The following is a 19,705-nucleotide window of genomic DNA, read 5'->3' as shown; positions in this document are numbered from 1 at the left end:
ATCACTTTTTCTCTTAACCCACTGTTTAAACCAACAGTTTTAGAAATCAACCACTTCTGATTGTTACGTTTAATCACCGTAGAAAAAAAACGTAATAGATAGTGAGAAGTGATTTCCTGTAATCAATTAAGTATTCCAAGAATACATTCCATGTCGACTTTAATCTCTCTCTTGTGAAACCGGAAGTGGTAGAAATTTGGTTCTCCAGTGGTTAAAAACGATAGGAAATAACGAGAAACTTTTTCTCAATTGACTTAGCGTTCTAAGTATATACACCATCTTCTCTCTAAATTCCTTATTCAAATTAGAAATGTATTTATTTACTTCTTTTTATGTAGCAGCAAGACAATATTTGATTTTGTAAAAAATTGGATGAAAACCTTTTTATACTTGTTAACTTCTAGCATAAAAATAATTGCCTAAAAGCTTTGCTACAAGACTCAAACAGACCCACAGCAGCTTCATACCCCCTTCATGATCAAATGGTACCGAGTTCGATCTTCAGTAGGATACTAGCATTCCGCAAAATAAATAAATATAAATAAATAAAATAAAATAAATGTTACATAACTATTGTGCTAAAAAGGAACTTTAGACGTCAATCAGTCAATTAAGGTCCCCAAATTCGAAAGTAAATCACTCGAAATGAAACATCATCTGAGAAGGCTAAGAACACCTAAATGTTCAGTCTCTTAAATTGGTCAAATTCTTACTGCAAAATCAGAGATCTGTGATTTGATTGTTTTGCCATATTTCAAAAATTCGTATGGTTTTAAACAGTAGCTAAACATATTTTTACATGTTTTTTTCTATTTCGTTTCGGTTTTTTTTTTTCGCCTAACTTATTCTTATATAATAACGTTGTGTAACTTCAGCTTGCAGTTTCACTTCGTACTATCATTAATCACTTGAGGGTTTTATTTTTTATTTTTCTGAGAACTGTTAACAAAATATTTTAAGAAAAAATATTACTTCCTGCAAAGAAAACCAAGATGAGCTTTGATTCAAACTTAAAATATCCAGTTACTACACAGAAATTAAAAAATAATATTATATATAAATATTATTCCATACTTATTGATATTAAACACAACAACACACTGAACAAGGCTATGTGATAATATATATAAAACACACAATCATGAACAGTTTCAACACAATAACTCTGTCCTCATCAGACTTCCACTCCTTCTGGCTACTTAGGAGTTGGTTACCTCTTATATACTTCCCGGAGATTTTAATTTTAAATTAAAGTTAATCTATATTATCACATAGCCTTGCTCAGTGTGTTTTTGTGTTTAATTTGATAATATGGAAACAAGGCTTGATAAAATAGCTTTTGATATTAAGTACAAAAAAGCATTCTATTTAATTTTAATGAAAACATGGGAATGAATAATACAGATTATTTCATTTTGTCGTATAGACGAGTTAAGATTTCGAAATCCTGCTGATCATTTGTACATCTAACTTTTTTTTTCCAGCCTGACCAATGTATCATACACATTCTTAGATACGAAGGAAAAGGAAGTCTTTCTTCAGAATTGAAAGCAAAACGATTAGCCCACAGAGTGTCATTTAAGTCAGATATAAGGGCTAGAGGGATAGGAATGTTTGAAGTACGTGCTGAGCTAACAGAAGAAGGATTAACACGAATTGATGATATTATGAAATTAATATTCCAAGTAGGTTTAAATTATAAATGCATTTTTCTAAATTTCTACATTAATTTTTTAACCACTTTGTGCCACGCAGTACATTTTGATGTGCAAACTCTTGAATGCCACCGAAAAACTATCGAACTGTGATTTTTCTTTATTTTGCCCTTCCTCCCACTCACAATAAAGGAAAGAAGAAATTGTTGAGTAGTAATTTTGGTCGAGAAATTATTTGACAAGTGTGTACATGCTGGATTACTTATGAGTTGCAATAGTTATTCTGTGCAAACAATTCATGTAGGACTTAATAAACATCTTGCCAGATAGTTGTTATTGCAGAAAATTGTGTGTTGTATATTAGTTGGAAGTTACTGAATGTTTACAATTCTAAAATAGCAGAAATTTATGAAAATCTAAAATTTGTGTTTAGAATTTATGGGGCGACATATAAAATTTAACTGAAACATTCCGATGGTTCTTGAGTATCCATGTGACTGTTTCAATAACTAACTACTGCCTGTTGTTCATCTTGTCTTTGCTGCTGAATTTCGGCTGCTGACGTACTCATATAATTATATTAATTAATATACTACCAGTACATCCACACAAAAAAAGTCTAGTATTGACGGAATTCAGTTTTTAAATTTACGTTTAATATTATCACAATATCATCGCTGTCTGTGTTTCAGTCATTGGATATTGACGTTATGCGTGCTCAATCTTTCTGGGAAGATTTTAACATCTAGATAAATATACTGTGCATCATTTAAGAAAGGAAAGGCTTTTACCATTTAATGTGTCCTGCGTTCAATTATTATGTTAATCTAATAGCGGTTTCGACAACAGCTGTTGCGTTCATCTGACAAAAAAAAGTGTGTGTGTGTGTGTGTGTTTGTGTGTGTCTAAATATTGTTGATTTGTTTTGTTGTCTTCAAAAACTATGTCCAGATTTACGATTTTTTTTCCAGAAATCTCAATTTTGTCATAACTTCAATACAGCATATATTCTAGATATTACATGCTTACTTCAGGATTGCCAGAAACACACTTAGCTGATTACACTGTTCTACAAAAAATAAAAAAGTTCTATTTCTGGGTAACAAAGTAGTGATTCTGAAAGGATTTTCACTCCTGAATTCAAATCTGATTTTAATTTTTCTGCATCAGGGATAGTTTTGGAGTAATCAGCATGTAATGGTTGTGTTTGTAAAGCATTACTATATATTGTTGACATTATATATTACATAGAATTGTAGGTATGCGAAACAGCTGTCGACCGTACATAATGGTTTACTTTTTTCTTTTGTACTGAGTGTCTCTCTTGTCTCTAATGATACACCAGCAATAGTCTGCCAGCATGGTGGGCATCCACTTCCCTTCATAGCGTTTTTTAATTGTGGATATATCTTTATGAAATCTTTCTCCGTGTTCATCGGAAATGTCACAGCAATTACTGGGGAAGTAATCCGAATGCGAGTCCATGATATGCACCTTCAAGAACATTCTGCACCCTCAATCCTGATAAGCTGCAAGCATTTCATCCACCATCTTGTATTTAGGGTCTCGTCTTCTCCCAAGGAAGTTTTGGGTTACTTTCGTAAAACTCATCCATGCGCGCGTTTTTTCTCTGTGAGACATGCCTCAAAATATCTATCTTTCTGCAGTTCTCGTATCTGCGGACCTACAAACACGCCCTCTCTTATTTTTGCAGCTGACAGTGGAGGAAATTTGTCAGCAAGATATGCAAAAGCTGGCCCATTGGGATCCATTGCCTTCACAAGCTGTTTAATAAGTCCAAGTTTTATATGTAGATGTGGAACAAGAACATTTCTAGGATCTACAAGACTGTCCCTTGCACATTCTTTTCACCCACTGTCCAATTGCGTTTAGGCCACTCCTTTTTCACATAGTGGGAAGTTCTTTCCCGACTATCCCTTTCACACTAAAAACATGCATACGTCGTGTAACCTTGTTGCATCCCTAATAATAATGATATTACCTTGAAGTCCCAACACAACTCCCACTTATGTTCACTGTACTTAATTAAGGTCAATATCTTTCTGAAAATTTCATAACTCTCTTTGATAAAAGTGGCATATGCAACTGGGATTGAAGGCAGTTTATTCCTGATATGCAGCAATATACCTTTTAAGCTATTCTTCGAAGCATCCAAAAATAATCTCTATTCACCAGGTGCGTATGTTATGTGCAAGGCTGTCATTAATCCATGAACATCATTGCAGAATGTCACGGAACTATCACTGGCAAAATAAGACATAAAAGTACGTTCTCTGTTCCTGAAGGTTATGTTGGTTGTTTCGTGGAGAAGGTTATATTCCTGTAACCTGAAGCCTAACAATTCTGCTTTCTGTTTACTGAGTCCTCAGTCTCACACTAAATCATTTAAATCATCCTGCTGTAATACACGTGGCGTGGGCGTACTCGTGCCTTGATATGAGGGATCCCTTCTTTTTTCCGGAGAAGATGTAAGTTCTGTAGTGCTACTTTCTTCACTATCACTCATCTCTTCTATATCTGTGGGCCTTGAAGGAACTGGTAAAGCTTCAGAATGTGCCACAGGTCGTCTTGCTGACGGCAGATCCGGATAAACAATATCTTTATTTGATTTGCTGTTCGTGAATCCCTGAATTTTGGTTAAACAGAAATAACAATCTGTCAAATGGTCCCTTGGTTCCCTCCAAACCATCGGTACAGCAAATAATGAAACATTTTTTTCTTGCCACCACTTAATTAATTTACAATAACATGTAGCACAACACATATTAGGTGACCACTCCTTATCAAAATCACCAGCGCCGACGCCAAAGTACTGCTTATATGCTCTCTTGATGATGGGTGTGATTTTCTTCCTGTTCCTCACGAAGGTGAACTCGCCACAAACATAACAGAAGTTGTTAGCTGCGTACTTACAACCAGGAGTGCGAGGCATTTTGTTACTTCACTTAAATGCAAACAAAATGAATCCACAACATTCAGTTTACATACAATAAGTAATACTAACGCCCGATAAAGTACCAGATTCACACGCTCAGTTTAACTCACAAACTACTCCCAACATTATATTGCAACAACAAAACACTATCCAGCAAGTTTTGCCAATCTCTGAAAAATGAAAGCTGTCAATGTTGCAAGGTCTTACTTTCCAAATTCCCTTTTGTCACCATATACCGTGTTTGGCATGTATATGAATATATGTAGTACATGAATGCTTGAATTGCTCGTAAACTATCCCTGACGGATCAAATCGGATGTCTCATTTGAACTTCCATGTCACATTGCTTTCATAGTACAAAATTTCATTTCAGAAATACAACCCTTGTAAAACAGTGTTATCACTCTGCTACTTTTAGTAATTAATTCCTATTTACCCGTCTTTGAGAATAATTGTTAATGTAAACTTTCAATCAGTATAAACTAATATTATTGCAAAGAAAGTTTTTGATTATACTCTCCTAATGTTACCCAAATTGAAACCAAGATTCTCTGTACTAATAAATACAATTAATGCACTTTTCATTTCACGATTGAGAAGGTTGTATGTAAAATGTCTACATCTCTAATCTTATGTTTAGATTTGTCATTTGTGTTTAGGATATCGCTTAGAAATACGATGTAAAGAAAGTTCCGTGATTGTTCGGTAGCACTATAACACAAACAATAATAATCGTACTACGTCACTTGCAGCTCAGAGAACAGTGACGTTCTTTGTTACGCTAAGTGATGTCCTTCTGTTATATAAGAGCTTTCATGACAGCTTCCACCCTCGCATTTGCGATCTCAGTTTTAACTCTCTCGGCTGCACTTGATTGTTGAGTATTTGCATACAAAACCCTTATTTGGTCTACTGCACTGGGCCACGAGTTAAAAAGAAACTTTTAATAACTTAAAACTTATATTATAACTATGATAGTATTCCTAATAAAAGGTGGTGGTTAATAAAAAAGTCGTATATTCTCTGCTTTATCATCCAATATATACCAACACAGGATTATAATGCATCACTTAGGAGTTATAGTCCGCCGGAAATTGGTTGGAACGATACAAGGAGTCGTCGAGAACGAAATATCGGATAAAAGGACACAGTGATTATTTTGAGCCGTAAATTCCATTAATATATCATTGAATATCGAATGAGTACTAATTTATAGAACCTGCTTTATCATTTTGTAGTCTTTAGAAGAACACATGAATATTCTCCTATGCTTCAACGCTAAACTTGGCGCCGCCTCTGATACACATTCATTAGTATATTAATGAGATATAGCTCAAGATAACTACTAGGTCTTTTTACTCGACTTTGATTCTACATTTGGGTCTCGAATTATAATCCTTTATTTTATCGTGTCGACCAGTTTTCAAGTGTGTGTTGAGTGGGAGCGCTAGAGGAGGCTATAAACCTAACACAAATATAATTTTAAAAGTGGTAGACATTAGCTGGCGATCACAAGACCTGTCTATCACAAGTTAGAATTCTCCTTAAGGCATTAGTGTTACATATTGCCATTTCAATATTGTCAGTCATCATATCTCATCGGCTCCTCCAGTGAGGCAGAATCAAACTTAACTTGAAATAAATCAAATTTTCAGCAAATTAATCCAAAAGAAATAATTTTATACCACAGTGAAACATAATAGTCAATATACTCTTACACGTATTGAAGATATATAATAAAATTTCTCACGCTGTTGACGAGAAGAGGAAAAATATTGGGAAAGGAGTCATTAAAAAGTATTATGCCATAATTTGAGTAGCACGTGGATACACATGTACCTTAGAGTACTGAAGTCTTACATTCTCTAATCCTAGCTCCACAATCTTTGTTTTATTACTCAGATTTACTTTTAATTGCATCTACATTGATGAATTGAAGAATTTTCTCCTCGAATTATGTATCATGTGTAAAATTATAGTTTATTTTTTCAACTATAAACTTCCAGCATTATCAACATCATAGGGGTACAATAACAAAGTGGTTAACAACTTTCAGTACAAGAATGTGTCAGGTTTTTCAGCCATATCCTTGCTGATCGATTTTTCATTTCTGAGCAATTCAGTTAACAACTTACACGATTTTATATACTTCTAACAGAAATATTAATATAACTTTAGTACGAGGGAGGATCTAACGAAAACCTTAAAAATTCAGATGTCATAAAGTTCGACGATTGCTTCGATACGTAGCAGTAATAAACCTTGAGTTGCATTTAATCTCTTAATGACCGACAGGTGGCAGTGTTACTGGAAGAACGACACGAACGCGGCAGCGTCAGTATCAGGATGGCTGTCCCGCTGTACAAATGCACCGCGTTAGAACAACGTTCGATCATCCGGTTTTTGAGCAGTGAAGGTATGAAACCAATTGAAATTCATCGCGGGATGGCAACAAGGTATGCTGATTCGTGTTTGTCCCTGCAGCAAGTATACGAGTGGTGTAAGAAGTTTAAAAGTGGCGTAACATCTGTGGAGGATGCTCCTTGACCGGGACATGCTCACTGCGTAGTGATCGACGAAAACATTGCGCTAGCGGAACAGCTTGTAAAGGGAAACAGGCGTATTACGCTGAAAGAAATCACTACAATCATGAATATTTGCTTTGGTTGAGCTCAACACATTATACATAATGTTCTGCATTTCAGTAAGGTGTCTGCAAGATGGGTCCCACATCAGTTGACTGCTGAATTGAAAGATAGTCGCGTCGACGCCTGTGAGGAATTTTTGCACCGTTTCAACGCAGAGTGATGCATTTCTGGACAAAATTGTTACAGGCGATGAGACCCGGGTTCACCATCATCAACAAGAAACCAAAAAAGCGAGCAAGGAATAGCATCGTAGTTCTTCGACGAAAAAGAAAAAATCTGCACTCAACCATCAGCAGGAAAGATCATGCTCACTCTATTCTCGGTTGTAAAGGGAATAATTTTGGAACAGTACATGGAAAAAGGAGTGACAGTAACGAGTGCCTCGTATTCAAACCTGATGAAAAATCAACTTCTCCCTGAAATCAAGCGTAAACGACGAGGACTTCTGTCCTCAGGTGTCCTTCTACTGCATGACAACGCCTGACCGCATACTGTCTAGTCTGAGTGTCTCATTCATCCACCCTCTTCACTAAACCTTGCCTCCAGTGACTTTCATGTGTTTGGACTACTCAAAGAAGCGATGTGGGGCAATTATTTCAATAGTGATGAAGAGGTGAAAAATGCGTTGCACAAATGGCCACAATCTCGACCAAAAGAATTCTTCCAACGTGGTGTTCATGCACTTACGAAGAGGTGGAATACTTCCATTCAACGTCAAGGGGACTACGTTGAAAAATAAGAGGGAAGATTTCCTTTTCATTGTCACATTCTAAAATATACAAGTCCGAGAAGTCCTTCCCTGATTACAGAAATTGATAACTCAGGCTAGAAATAAGATAGAAATATGAAACTGGTGTTGAATTGTTTACAAACTATAAAAGTTTTTGTCTGTGTTAGGTTTGTTCTATTTTACCAAGTCTCAATTTTTTTGTTTTAGGTTTGTAGTATGTAAGTAAGAAGCCCAAGAAGCCATGCCAGCCAACCAGGAGAAGGCACAGTGTGTCCTGTGGTACCATGAGACACGATCACCAACCACGGTGCAGAGACAGTTCCAGACATTTGGGAGGACTCCACCTGATGTCAAGAGCATTAAAGCCTGGTATGAGAAGTTCAAGAACACAGGGTCGGTTGCTGACCTTCCGAGGTCTGGTCGACCAAGAACCTCAGCAGACACGGTGGAGGCTGTGCGGCAGTCTTTTCTGAGAAGTCCTAAGAAATCGGTGCGCAGGGCCTCACGTGAATTACAGATGCCAAAAAGCTATATCCATTACATTTTACACAAACGTTTATTGTTTCGTGCTTACAAAGTGCAACTCGTTCAGGCCTTGTTGCCCGACGACGGTACACGTCGATATGACTTTGCGGTCGAAATGCTATCACGTATTGAGGACGATAATGGTTATCTCAGACGAATTGCCTTTTCCGACGAAGCGACATTCTTTGTCAGTGGAGTAGTGAATCGCCATAATGTACGCATTTGGGGTTCAGAACCCCCAGGGAGGTCAGGGAGTTCACCAGAGGCAGCCCAAAGGTGAATGTTTGGTGCGCGTTATTGCACAATCGAATTATCGGGCCATTCTTCTTCGCTGAGGATACCATCACATCTGCAGTGTACCTGGATATGTTGCACCTGTATGCTGTTCCTCAGCTGCTTCAATATCGCCCCGATGTCGTTTTTCAGCAAGACGGTGCACCACCTCATTGGGGTTTGGACGTCCGTGCCTATCTCGATAGGACATTTCCTGGGCGATGGATTGGTCATGATGGACGAACAGCTTGGCCTCCACGCTCTCCTGACATAACCCCATTAGACTTCTTTTTATGGGGTTATGTCAAGGATGAGGTCTACCGAACACGTGTACCAGATCTTGAAACCCTGCAGCAACGAATAACCACAGTCGTTGCATCGATCCCTCCAGTGATGTTGGCTAATGTGTGGATGGAAATTGAATATCGCCTAGATGTGCTACGTGCTACCAAGGGTGCTTATGTGGAAGTGTACTGATGTGACCAAAACTTTTATAGTTTGTAAACAATTCAACACCAGTTTCATATTTCTATCTTATTTCTAGCCTGAGTTATCAATTTCTGTAATCAGAGAATGACTTCTCGGACACCCTGTATTGCACTTTTTATTCTTCCTCGTATAATTAGTGCAGTTATTCTTTAAGAGGATTTGTTCCTCCTGCGTCCTCTTTTTCTTTCTTTCCAACATACTACAAATATCATGGAATTATTTTATTGATTCTCTGTGTCATTTTCTAGTTATTACAAAGTAGTATCTAGTAAAATAATGTACGTGTGTAAAGAGTTGTTTATTGTTGAACAATAAGACAAATAACGATACAATTGATTATTTTACTGTTTTTCTGTGTAATTTCTATTTCCTACAAAGTATTACGTAGTAAAATAATTAATGTTCGTAAAGAGTTATTTATTGTTTAGCACTTAGTTACTAAGGCATATAACACCATAATTGATTTTCAGACACACATCTCACAATAGGATTCACCCCTAGAGTAGGGATAGACCGTATTGCCTAGATGGTTAAGTAGAAAATGAAGTGCGCGAGGATGATAAATAGCTTAATATTCTTCGGGATGAATTTGAAAAAGCTATATCAGAGATTAGGAATGGAAAAAACAACCGGAATAAATAATATATCAATCAATTTCATTAAGATTTTCGAGACAAGGGAAAGAAAAAATTGTTCTGTCTCTGCAGTGAGATATATGAAACACTATAGTGGCCAAAAGACTTCCCGAAGGCGATCATGATACGGATGGCTAAGAAATTGAACCCAGTGAGGTGTGAAGATTATAGAAGTATTAGCCTCATATCGCATGAAACAATAATTAAATTTTGCTTCGAATACTGAACAGAAGGTTGTACGAAAGAGCAAATGAAAAAGTTGAGGAGGAATAGTTCGGGTTTAGAAGAGGTAAGGAGATGAGAGATGCAATTGGATTATTAAGGGTGATCGGCGAAAAGTTTATAGAAAAAAGAGAAAAGATGTGTATATTGTATTTATTGATCTAGAAAAGGCTTTTGATCGCGTGAATTGGGAATTGTTGTTGGGGGTTCTAAATAAGGTTGGGTTGAAATGGAAAGATCGAAGAGTCATGAGAAACATATGTAATAACAAGTAAGTGTTAGAATAGGGGAGGAATTGACAGAGAAGAATGCATTTGGAAGGGGAGTTCGATAGGAATGCTGTCTCTCACCAACATTCTTTAATACCTATCTAAAAGAAATAGTGAAAAAGAGCCTACATAATGAAGACTGCATTTCGGTAGAAAATAATTAGATGTATTCGGTTTTTGCAGATGGTATGGTAGTTGTGATGGAATCTGAAAAGAAAATCAATAAAACGTTAGAAAACTTGAAGGATTGTGAAGAATATGGATGAAAATAAATGTTAGAAAAACAAAAGCCACGGTGATAGGAACGAAGCGGTCGGTATCAAATATAGAAATAGGAGGGGGGAAAACAGAACAGATGACTAGTTTTTGATACCTGTGTAGTATTATAAGTGATTACATGAAGTGTAAACGTAAAATGAAAGCAAGGGTAGGAATGGCGAAAGAAACTTATAGGAGAAAGAAAAGTCTATTTTGTGGGACCTTGAATAAAGAATTGAGAAAAAACTCATAAAATGCTTCATGTACTGTATTTTACTGTGTTGTATGGGGCAGAAACATAGACATTACGCAAAAATGATTTTAAAAAGCGACTTTAAGCTTTCAAAATGTAAGTGTGGAGAAGAATGGAGAGAATTGGCTGGGTCGGGAGGAAAATGAATGAGAAAGTGTTAGAAATGATGGGACAGAAAAAAAACAATTTTGAATACTATTGAGAAAAGAAAGAGAAACTGTTGGTGCGTTGACTAAGGAGGAATTATATCATGAGGGACGTATTAGAGAGTGTGGTGGTTAAAAAGAGAAGGAGGAGCCGAGGGAGGCCACAATTGAAGACGAAGAAATTAGCTGAATACCGTGGAACATCAATGGTTCTCAGTTACGGCAAATGACTTGCCAATAATGGCAGAATACGTATGATGATGATGATGATGATGATGACCAAGAACTTTAGTTTAGTGTCTTATGTAAGTTCTGGGACAGTACGAGAAATTTTTAAGATTCTTCTTTGAATTTTGCCAAATATTAAGAAATGTGAAAACGTAGGCAATGAGAAACTAATGAACTGGTAAGCCAGATACGCCAATTTAAATGGATTTCACGATCAAAAGAAAGAAAAATAGAATATTTGATAACTTTACAAACTCCTGTTTGCATCTTAATCAATATATATAATCTTATATATCTTCTAATTTCCATTATATTATATAATAAAATTATATGTAATAATCTAGATGTTATATTATATACTTTTTTGTTTATTACAGTACATGAATTTATTAAGAGACAAAGAGCCGAGAGAGAAGTTAGTAAAGGAATTTCAAGAAATTTCGTACCTCCAATTTCGGTACAAAGACAAAGAAGAGCCTTGGGATTACGTCTATGACCTTTCGCGGATTTTGCACGTAATTCTTTAATTACCTCAATCTTAGTAATACATTATAATGTAAGCTGCTTGAAGAGCAATCGTATCAATAAATTCAAAACGTACTCACCTTGCTCTTCTGTATCCTGTTACAGTTATAATAATAATAATAATAATAATAATAATAATAATAATAATAATAATAATAATAATAATAATAATAATAATAATAATGAATTTTATTGTCGTTAAGTTACACATAGCAATATACAACGTCAGAATGAGATATAATATTGATACATAAGTATAAATGAATAATAATCTATAAGTAAATTAACGATGAAATGATATTACAAAATAAATGATAATTACGATATGTATTTTGAAAACTAGCTCAACACGAGATTAGGAAATAAGTTACATTTCTATTGAACAATTAAAATACTCCTATAAAGAATAATTTGCGTTGCAACTAACCAATTGCATAACTTACTTTTAAATCTATGTTCACTTGTTAGTGTTGTAGGCAACTTGTTATACAGTTTTATTCCAAGTTTCTCATAACTTTTTAACGATTTGGACAGTCATTGATATGGGACATTTGAGTTTATTGCTTCTAGTATTGTACGAATGCATATCTTGTTTGAGTTGTAAATTTTGGTGATTACTTTTTATATAGAGAAGTATTGCGTAAATGTATAGATTGATTATTGTCATAATTTTAAGATTGATAAACAAAGGTCTGCAGTGAGCTAATTTGTCTGCGTTTGAAATAATTCTGATGGCCTTTTTCTGTATTAGAAGAGTGCTATTTACATGACAATTGTTACCCCAAAATATTATACCATACAAAATTATACACTGAAAGAAAGCAAAGTAAGCTGATCTGACATAGTTAACAGGAACATGATTTTTTAGTTGTTTTAACAGATACATTACTCTTGAGAATCTCTCAGAAATATAATTAATATGCTGTAACTAAAGATAACGATAACTTGTTGTCAACATAAATACCTAGAAACTTTACACATGTTGAGTTATTCTCAACAGGCACTTCTTTTAGACTAAAAGACATATGTTGAGTTTTATTCTCTGAAAAAAAAAAAAGAGTTTATTGTTTATCTTTTTCCAAAAATGGGAATGAATTTTGCTACAGTCTGCTATAGAAAGGAATTTATAGCTCCTTTCGACAGTCACTCAATTGTAAATTTTATCTCATAAAGATACGTTATGAGAAATGTTTCTACTTCATCATTCCGTCTTCAATTTTCCTATCTCAAATCATCATTCATTTTCATAAAACAACGTGATTATGCCCAGTTTAGCAGTCTATTTTCCCCACTCAGTGGCAAATCAGGGTTGGCAGCAAAAAAAAAAAAGTTCAAAACGTTCTCTGTGGTTCTACCAGCAATAGTACATTTGCAGTAAACAGATCACCTGCAACTATCTTTTAAGCGTGATTGAGCAAACATAATTGCTCTGTATGTGAGAGAAAGAGTAGCCAACCACCGCACTGTCCACTTGATCGTCCACTTCAAGAAACAAACACGTTTGTTTCTTGAAAGAAAAAAGGAGATACAAAACTTGGTTCAGCATGGTTCCATATCACTAGGTTCCATTTAAAACAATACGTTAGTTTTGCTTTTCCCGTTCTGCTGAAGGAGGTAAAGGAAAGAATGAAATAGAAAAATTGCGGTGTAACCGTGCACTAAGTTGAAAAGACAAGTTTGATACATTATAAAAACAGAGAAGTAGTCTCAGAGTGCATATGTAACTTCAGATTTCATATGTAACATCACATTGCATTAAGTTAAATAGATACAGAGAAGAAGAAACACAACCTCAAGAAACTGTAACTTAATTTCAAAAGATAGTTAGAAAATAAGAACTTCAACAACTTACAGTGCATTAGGTAAGATAAAGATAACAAAATAGTTATTATTCAGAAAGTTTCATACAACTCAAAACTGGCACCAAGATCACAAAACAGGAGACTCAATATTTTGAAACACAATCCACTAACGTAAGAGCAAACAATGCAACTATTGAGAATTCCAGATCTTGGATGATAGAAATAAGAAAATCATTGAAAATGGATACACCTTCATTACCTGAAGTTCATAGCAAAGATTTTCCACTTAGGTCAGTTATATCGGAAGGAATTACACACCTAGTATTTAGTCAGCTATTTTAAATCAGTGATGTCCAAATGGCGGCCCGCAAATAAAAATGAGAAAGTACGATTTATTTCTTTACTTTTTAACTACTTTCAAACAGGAAGAGTGTAGCTGCCTATCATACTATACCTGAATTGAGACTTGACTTTTAACTGTAAATATATATATTAACTTTTTGGTTACCAAAAATCATTTAGCAAAGAAAGGTTGGTCGTTGATAGCGGGTCAATTTTTTCTTTAAAAAAGTGCTGATTTCATAAAGTTACTTTCAAACGCTTATAGCTAAGCCCCTAAATGTAAATATTTCAGTCATAGAATGAAATATATGCATACAAAAGATGCTAAAATGCATAAAGTATACCCGTTGGAACATAAATAAAATAAACCTAAATAATGTACAAGATGGTATAGAAAGTTACAAGCAAACATTTGAATAAAAGGGCTCACAAATTCGGTATTACGAACTATTTATGAACACAAATTATATCGTAACTATCACTCTACTTACAGATTTGTAAAGTTCCTGAATACTACTTGTACTTTTGAACTTTCAACTCTAACCTAGAGTCTTTATCAAAGAAGATAAAAACAGAAAGAGGAAACATAACACATTGGGAAACAAATAATAATAAAACGGACATACCAAGGAAAGAGAAGTGCTGGAACATACTATGTCAAAACCAACCATCAAACGTCAAACTTGAACTTGCTATATCAGTAATAAAAGTGGAATCACGCAAATATGAACTTTGACGTCTGATCGTTGTTTTTGACAAAGTGTGTTTCAGCACCATTGTTCCCTTGGTAAGTTTGTTTCTTTATTATTTTCTTTTATCTGATGTTTTTTCACCTCCTTTTCTTATTTTTATCCTCCGTGACCACGACTCCAGGGAAGAGTCAAAAGCTCAAAAGTGCAAGTAGTATTCAGAAGTTGCAGAAATCTGAAAGTAGAATGAAAGTTATGATGCCTGAATGTGGATTTAAATTGTTTGACTATATAATAAGTAGTTGTCCAGTTAGTAATTTTCTTTTTTTTATATATTTTGGAAACTACTAAGACCTGGCAATACAATATTTGATGTCATGAAAAAAAGGAAAGGAAAAGCACAACAGAAATGTAAAGAGCATTGTTAATTATAAATTAACATTCTGTTTAAGTATTTTGTCTTATAATTAAGAGATTTCCTTCTCATTACTTATTTGAAACCTGTCGTACTTTTAATCCATTCCTATATTCCTTACTTCGTATTTTTCGACCACTTTTCTTAAATTTGGTCACGAACTCTTGACCAGACAATTACTGATACAAATATTAAAAGTATGTAAGTGAATGTTATAGGAAACTACAACGTTAAAGTACTATCGTTTAAACCATTGAAACATTTTAAATGAGGTTATCTATCTTTATATATATATATATATATATATATATATATATATACATGCATATACACCAAACTGTCCCAAGGAGGAAAATGAAACACGAATATCAGAAACAAAGATAAATCTTTATTCAGCGAAGTGTAGGCCATCATGTTCGATGAGTTTCACTCATCTTTGGGACAATAGTTCAATCTGATGGCGATACCAGCTGGCAGGTTTAGAATTGAAAAACTCGCGACAGGCAGCATGCACCTTATTATATGAATTGAATTGTCGACCATGAAAGAAGTGAGAGAGAGAAAGCGAAACAAACCATCATCTGAGGGTGCAATATCTGAACTATAGGAAGAATGAGGTGACAACTCAAACTCGTTGTCACCTCTCCTTTCTCGTTAATACCGGATATTTCTCATTCAGAATGACATGCACTCGGCGTAATTGTTCAAAATACAGTTCATCTGTTACAGCACGACAATCTGGAGCAAACTCAAAATGAATTATCCCGTCAATATTCTACCAAACACACCGCATGAGCTTTTTCCCAAATCTGTCCTGTTTCACGTTAGGCAGGGCTTAATGTCCTTTTTCCCACCCACTGTTTACGTGCGTCAGGGGTTTTCAAAAATACAAACTTCATATCTCCTGTCACAATTTTCCTCCAGAAACGAAGATCACTTTTTTTTTTAACAAAGTCTGGCAAATTGCCACTCTGCACTGGAGCTGCTTCTTTGTCAGCTCAATGGGACTTTATCGGGACTGTTTATTGACGTAATCCTTGTCATGCATTCGACGGTTTACTGCCGATTAGGAAGCCCTAATTGCTAACACACGTGTACTCGATTGTGTTTCAGCGCTCACAGCATCTTCCAGAAGCTCGTCAATGTCCAACAGAATTCTATACCCTTGCGGTCTTGTCCGCAAGGCTTAAATCATCCGTAGTAAATTTTTTTTGAACCAACAAGAAGCTGTCGATTGATATAGTACTGCTCTATTCTCTACATGACAAATTTTCTCTGTTGCAGCTTTTGTGATTAGTCCTTTTTTCATAAAACTCGTAGCACAGCTAGAATTGCAATTTGGTCCTCATTCATGTTGCCATTTTTGACTTTACGGGAACACTCGCTACATACGCAGTATGTGCCTTCATTTGATCCCACGAACTTGTCCTTTATGACTGCCAACAGTTTTCACTGGTGGCGCCATGTTCCTTCCAAAGTTTTACCTCATTCAGGTCAGTGTACTGATGGTACATGACTTCTGGGACAGCCTGGTAAAACACTACTACCTACAAATATATGAATGTAAGAGCTAATGTATCAAATAGCAGCCCAGGTTTAGCTAAGCAACGAAACATTTAGAAATGCCTCTGTAAATTTGGATCTAAATATTTATCGCGAATGGTAGAACTGTGCTGCCAATTGACTCAGATTCAAGCCCCAACTGTAGTTGTACTTCATGTATTTTCAACTTTAGTAGAAATATACACTATGTGATCAAAAGTATTCCCTACACCCCCCCAAAAAACATACGTTTTTCATATTAGGTGCATTGTGCTGCCATCTACTGCCAGGTACTCATTATCAGCGACCTCAGTAGTCATTATACATTGTGAGAAAGCAGAATGGGGCGCTCCGCGGAACTCACGGACTTCGAACGTGGTCAGGTAATTGGGTGTCACTTGTGTCAGAAGTCTGTACGCGAGATTTCCACACTTGTAAACATCTCTAGGTCCACTGTGTCTGATGTGATAGTGAAGTGGAAACGTGAAGGAACACGTAAAGCACAAAAGCGTACAGACCGACCTCGTCTGTTGACTGACAGAGACCGCCGACAGTTGAAGAGGATCGTAAAGTGTAATAGGCAGACATCTATCCAGACCATCACACAGGAATTCCAAACTGCATCAGGATCCACTCCAAGTACTATGACAGTTAGGCGTGAGGTGAGAAAGCTTGGATTTCATGATCGAGCGGCTGCTCGTAAGCCACACATCACGCAAGTAAATGCCAAACGACGCCTCCCTTGGTGTAAGGAGCGTAAACATTGGACGATTGAACAGTGGAAAAACGTTGGGTGGAGTGACGAATCACGGTACACAATGTGGCGATCCGATGGCAGGGTGTGGGTATGGTGAATGCCCGGTGAATGTCATTTGTCAGCGCGTGTAGTGCCAACAGTAAAATTCAGAGGTGGTGGTGTTATGGTGTGGTCATGTTTTTCTTGGTTGGGACTTGCGTTTTGCGTAGCACTCTCACAGCGCAGGCCTACATTGATGTTTTAAGCACCTTCTTGCTTCCCACTGTTGAAGAGCAATTCAGGGATGGCGATTGCATCTTTCAACACGATCGAGCACATGTTCATACCGCACGGCATGTGGCGGAGTGTTTACACGACCATAACATCCCTGTAATGGACTGACTTGCACATGTCCTGAATTGGATTCCTATAGAACATCTTTGGGATGTTTTGGAATGCCGACTTCGTGCCAGACCTCACCGACCTACATCGATACCTGTCCTCAGTTCAGCACTCTGTGAAGAATGGGCTGCCATTCCCCAAGAAACCTTCCAGCACCTGATTGAAAGTATGCCTGCGAGAGTGGAAGTTGTCATCAAGGCTAAGGGTGGTTTAACACCATATTGAATTACAGCAGTACCGATGGAGGGCGCCACGAATTTGTAAGTCATTTTCAACCAGGTGTCCGGATACTTTTGATCACATAGTGTATGTGTATGCACATAAAATGAATATATATAACATCTTATATATTATTTTTATATTTGATGTTATATGTTATATTATTAAATAAGAACATAGAAAGAAAACCGGGGAGAGGGAGGAATGATGTTACTCTGTCAATATTTTCGTATGAAAAATGGCTATTTTTATAATTATTTAAGTATATAGACGAGATGTTACATTAATTATTCTTCATATGTATATATTAGATGTAATACTAGACTAGAATGTGCTGCTAAAATGTCACGCAATGTTCTTAAATTCGCAATCGAAATATTGCACTTTGATCTGTTAATGTTAAAATGTACTCTGATAAACAGCTATAGAGGGTAAATCTAAATTACGAATTTTAGAAATATATTATTATTATTATTATTTATTATTATACAATATTTTGACAGGAATGTGACTTCGAGGAGGTGCTTCTTCATGAATTTGGGGTAATCATGGATTTGAATTTCGAGTTAATTGATAAGTTGCTGGATTATATAAAGCCAGATAATGTCCGGTAAGTTTATACATAATTTAATCATTTATTCTCTTTTAGGTTTTTAGAATGGCTGCACTGTTTCCTGATTCCAGGTAGCTATGGTACTGACGAAAGTCAATGAAGAGGAGGGATGGACGCAAAAGAGATTGACGATTGACGTAAAAGAGATTCCTATACAGTACTAGAAATGCTTTCAACAATTTTAAAAATAATATCAGGATGTAATTTCGGATGAAAATAAGGACAGGTTAATAACAAATTCTTCTGAGTTTTGTTTGGAATTCTAAACAGATATTTTCCTGAAAAGATTCAAGATAAGTTCGTCGAATCATTTTCATATTACTTCTCACTGCCACATCTAATACCTCCACGTCCCTTACATACATGATATTCACATTGTCTGTCTGTTTTGAAGCAGAGATAAGTATCTGGACAATAATCTTTATTAATATGAATAACACTGAACCAAGTCTCAGTGATAGCAATAATATCATATGTACAATCTGCAACAGAATTATAAAATTGATAGCTTTTATTTCGTAATCCACGTACATTCTGATACACAATTGGCATAACCCATTAATCGTTTCTATACTTACATTCAGTTTATCCACATTATTAGAAATAATTATTTTTCTTACTTTCTCGTAAAATGATCAATTACAATACCTTTGAGCCATATATCCAAACCGAAACATTTATCACATAATTAATCTCACTAATCTCAACATGAAATGAAGAACATGAATCACATTTCATCTTCAATTTGGTACATTTCGCAGATCTCACATATTCTTTTAATAGTTCTTCTATATCCTGAACAGAAATAGATCTAGTAACAAACAATGCTTTTTTCTGTCTGTTGAAACTAATTCTGTTTTAACATCGCTACAACCTGTACTCAACTATAAGGATTTTTATTATTATGTTCATATCTGAGATTGAATTTGATTTAAATTTACAATACTTTCATTATAGTGACCGCGACGACTCGTGAAGCCTGAGCTCTACACGAATAATAGAACTGCTTTCCCTCGCTTCTGATGAATCGGAGGAATTCGGGACGATTCGTGGAGCTGCCTTCCGAACGCGCACTTGGGAAAAAGTAAAACAGCAGAAGTGTACCAACGACGTTGCCAAATTTAGAAGACATG

General features: G+C 35.7%; 1 protein-coding gene across 2 annotated transcripts in view; it reads left to right on the top strand.

Moving 5' to 3' along the window:
• The window catches only part of LOC145664779 (insulin-degrading enzyme-like), a 155,791-nt gene that overhangs the window by 35,768 nt on the left and 100,318 nt on the right, over positions 1-19,705 (top strand). For both annotated transcript variants that reach the window (XM_081731735.1, XM_081731736.1), the window contains exons 7-9: positions 1,485-1,685; positions 11,665-11,802; positions 18,463-18,569. In XM_081731735.1, the coding sequence (XP_081587861.1) occupies positions 1,485-1,685; positions 11,665-11,802; positions 18,463-18,569 (446 nt within the window). The remainder of the gene's footprint in view (positions 1-1,484; positions 1,686-11,664; positions 11,803-18,462; positions 18,570-19,705) is intronic.

The sequence above is a fragment of the Thermobia domestica genome, chromosome 11 (assembly GCF_964235325.1).
Source record: "Thermobia domestica chromosome 11, izTheDome1.hap1.1, whole genome shotgun sequence".
NCBI classification, from domain to species: Eukaryota; Metazoa; Arthropoda; class Insecta; order Zygentoma; family Lepismatidae; genus Thermobia; species Thermobia domestica.
Note: the sequence above shows the minus strand (reverse complement) of the source record. Positions and strands in the feature narration are given on the sequence as shown.